The sequence below is a fragment of the Salvia hispanica genome, chromosome 2 (assembly GCF_023119035.1).
Source record: "Salvia hispanica cultivar TCC Black 2014 chromosome 2, UniMelb_Shisp_WGS_1.0, whole genome shotgun sequence".
NCBI classification, from domain to species: Eukaryota; Viridiplantae; Streptophyta; class Magnoliopsida; order Lamiales; family Lamiaceae; genus Salvia; species Salvia hispanica.
Genome location: NC_062966.1, coordinates 6,817,013 through 6,820,368, shown reverse-complemented (window position 1 = coordinate 6,820,368; position 3,356 = coordinate 6,817,013). Strand labels below are relative to the sequence as shown.

Below are 3,356 nucleotides of genomic sequence, written 5' to 3'. Positions count from 1 at the left end.
TCCAAGAGAAATAAGCACTGTATGCACAGTGAAAAACCATGCCCGTGAGGCTTGCTTCAAACCATAAATTGCCTTGTTAAGTTTGCAAACCACGTGTGGATCTCCTTGTTCAAAACCTGGTGGTTGTCTCATATATATATCTTGCTCAAGGGTGCCATTAAGAAAGACATTGTTCACATCCAAGTGAAGGACTGACCAGCCTCTGGAGACAGCAAGACTGAGAATTAATCTGACTGTGGTGGGCTTAACAACCGGGCTAAATGTCTCATTGAAGTCAAATCCAAGCTGTTGTGAGAAGCCTTGAGCCACCAATCTGGCTTTATGCCTAGCTATAGAACCATCAATGTGAAGTTTGAGCTTAAATATCCAAGTACACCCAATCAGATTCTTCCCCGGAGGAAGAGTGGTGAGAATCCAAGTACGATTTCTTAGAAGAGCTAAGAATTCAGATAACATGGCTGCCTTCCAAATAGGTATAAGGATGGCTTCAAGGGCAGATTTTGGAACGAGATAAGGAGACATGGCGAGAGAGAGCCTTAGGCTTAAATATCCCAGCCTTGGATCTTGTGATCATGGTATGTGAGGGGATTAAGGGAGGCTGTGAGGGCACAGGGTGATTGTCAGAAGTATGAGGATCCAAAAAATGATCAGTTGATGATGATGAGTCAGAGGATGATAAAGAGTGATCAGGAGCATTTGTGGGTGGTGAACATACAGCATGAGTGTGAGGTGGTGTTGTTATTGGTGGTTGTGAGCTGGAGTGTGCAGCTGCATTGTGGGAAATGGTGTTGACAGGTGAAGCAAAGTCATGTGAGATAGCAAGAGAAGGAATGATAGGTATGTGATGAGGAGCATTAGGACTGACATATGGAAGAGGAACTGAGGCAGAAACAGAGGATTGAAAAGGAAAAACATTTTCATCAAACACAATATCTCTTGTAACAATAATTTTACCCCCAGGAAGAAGAGCTTTGTAGCCTTTGTGAGCTTGGCTATATCCAAGAAAAGTGGCTCTATCGGATCTGTAAAGGAGTTTATGCTTGTTATAGGGACGAATGAATGGATAGCAAAGGCATCCAAAGACCTTAAGAGTAGTGTAATCTGGTTTTGCTTTGTGTAATTTTTCAAATGGGGAGATATGATGGAGAGTTTTGGTTGGTAGAAGATTAATTAGGTGTGTGGCTGTAACAAAAGCATCATCCCAAAATTTGTGAGGGAGAGAAGCTTGAGACAGAAGTGAAAGACCAGTTTCAACTATGTGCCTATGTTTTCGTTCTGCCAAACCATTTTGTTGGGGGGTGTGTGGACATGAAACTCTATGCATGATACCAGATTCTTTGAGAAAGGATGTTAAGGCCTGGAATTCCCCTCCCTAGTCGGACTGAAGTATCTTGATTTTGGATGAAAACAAGTTTTCAATCATGACTTTGAATTGTTGAAAAATAGACAAGACATCACTTTTGTGTTTCAAAAACACAACATCAATGGGATGCCCACCTTCTATGCCATATATCAAGATCTAAACTAAAAATGATTTTGAATGCCGCTGAACAAAAAAAAACAAGAGGATGAATTTCAAGGAAAAGGCGGATTGTGGTGGTGAAGAAAAATTTGTAGCATTTGAATCAGTAGATTCTGCCATTTTCAAAGGTTTAAAAGAAATAAACGATGGTCAGAGCCAGGATTAATCTCCTGCTCTGATACCATGAAAGAAACTAGAAATGAACATAATGAAAAGACAATAGCTGTGTTGCTCAATTCGGAGAGCTCTGGTTTGTTTCTTTGATAATATATATGCCCAAATATTTCTACAATTCATAGCCTTTATATAGCTAATGAAGGAATGTGAATACATGCTTTCCTAATCCTAAAAGCATCTGCAACTGACTAAATCCAAATCAGGTAAAGGACAAAAGATCATCCATTGTTGACTCCTCCAGCTTCTGCCACGTCAGCTAAGGGTGTGGTCCTTCATCACAGCTGGAGTAGCATCCTTAGGGGAGACAACAATCTCACAATTGTGATTGTCTCCAACATGTAACACCCAAAGAGTGGCAATATATTCAGTATATACCGGTATATGAAGGAAAAAAAAAAAAAAAAAAAAAAAAAAACTCTTAATAGGCCGCTGAAGCTTTGGTTAATTAAATCTCACTTGTACAGTTTTTGGAAACCTATACTTTACTGGATGATGGATATATTGTGGTACAGATAAAATTTTTCTCAAATAGCACCTCAAAGTTGGAGTTAAAAGTTATCTTGAAAAACCCAATGGATTTGGATTGTATACTAATTCATGTATCAAACTAGTAGTAGTATATTTTACATTTCTGATCAAACCAAAAAGTTGAAAACTGTCCTCCCTGCTACATGATCCGTATCTATACTTATAATTCTATTTTTCTTGTTTTTGTCCTACAACTGAAGCTGCTGGTAATTAAAATGGAGATAGATTTCCAAGAACTAGTCCAGTTCAGGGATACTCTCCAGCCCTTTGAGGCCGATGCTTTTGCTATCGATCTTGAGTGGCTCTTTCCGCACCTCAGTGATCATCTCTTCAACCGAAACTCCTTCTTTCGCAAGCATTGCCTGCAGCTCTTTCTTGCTGATCACAACCTTGATCCTCACGGCCCCTGTGCCTCGTCTTCTCTCTTCCTCCACCACATCATCAGAGAAACGCACCCTCTTCTTCTTCTTCGCAGGCACGGGCAAGGGAAGAAGATAGTACAAGCGGCCTCGAAGCAGCTCGGTGTTGGGATGCAAGTGTTTCACTACAGGGAGTTTATCTGTGATTGCATGGTGAGAATATTCACACAGAATCTGGTGGACTTTGATTGGAGATTTGTATTCAATGATCTTTCCATCTGTTTTCATCACACTGATCACAGATTTCTGCTCAGCAACTAAGCAGTTTCCCATGTTTGGATTTTTTTGCAATAGAAGTTGAAATTTGATGAGTGAAGAGAGGTAAATTTTGTTGATGGTATATATATGGGAGAAGTGATGAGGATGCCCTCACATTTTGGCAATATTACAGAAGAAACCATCTAGGCCCCACTTAATGATTTTGTTGGAGTTTGTGATTAATTGTGATGGTGATTTTGATTAGTGTTTAATTTAACCTTTTGCTGGTTGGGAATACAAGTGCTTAGTACTAATTGGGAGCTGTCAAGTTTCATTTGGCTTTGGCATGTGAAAAGTTTACATAGAGCAGAATAAAATCTTGTGTGAAATTATTCATGGATTTGGATTCTCCATCAAAAATAGTGTGTATATTGTTTGACTAATATAATAATGACCTTTTGATTGTAGTTTGTAATTCATAAACTTAGAAGAAACTATATTTAAGAGAAATT

General features: G+C 39.2%; 1 protein-coding gene across 1 annotated transcript; it reads right to left on the bottom strand.

Moving 5' to 3' along the window:
• Positions 1 to 2,254: 2,254 nt before the first annotated feature.
• LOC125208257 lies at positions 2,255 to 2,947 on the bottom strand. Its single transcript, XM_048107841.1, has one exon. The coding sequence runs from the start codon at positions 2,917 to 2,919 to the stop codon at positions 2,464 to 2,466; it is 456 nt and encodes a 151-aa protein (XP_047963798.1). The 5' UTR covers positions 2,920 to 2,947; the 3' UTR covers positions 2,255 to 2,463.
• Positions 2,948 to 3,356: the final 409 nt, after the last annotated feature.

Coding starts and splice junctions, on each gene's coding strand:
- LOC125208257 (XM_048107841.1), bottom strand. CDS start 2,919: ATGGGAAACTGCTTAGTTGCTGAGCAGAAATCTGTGATCAGTGTGATG.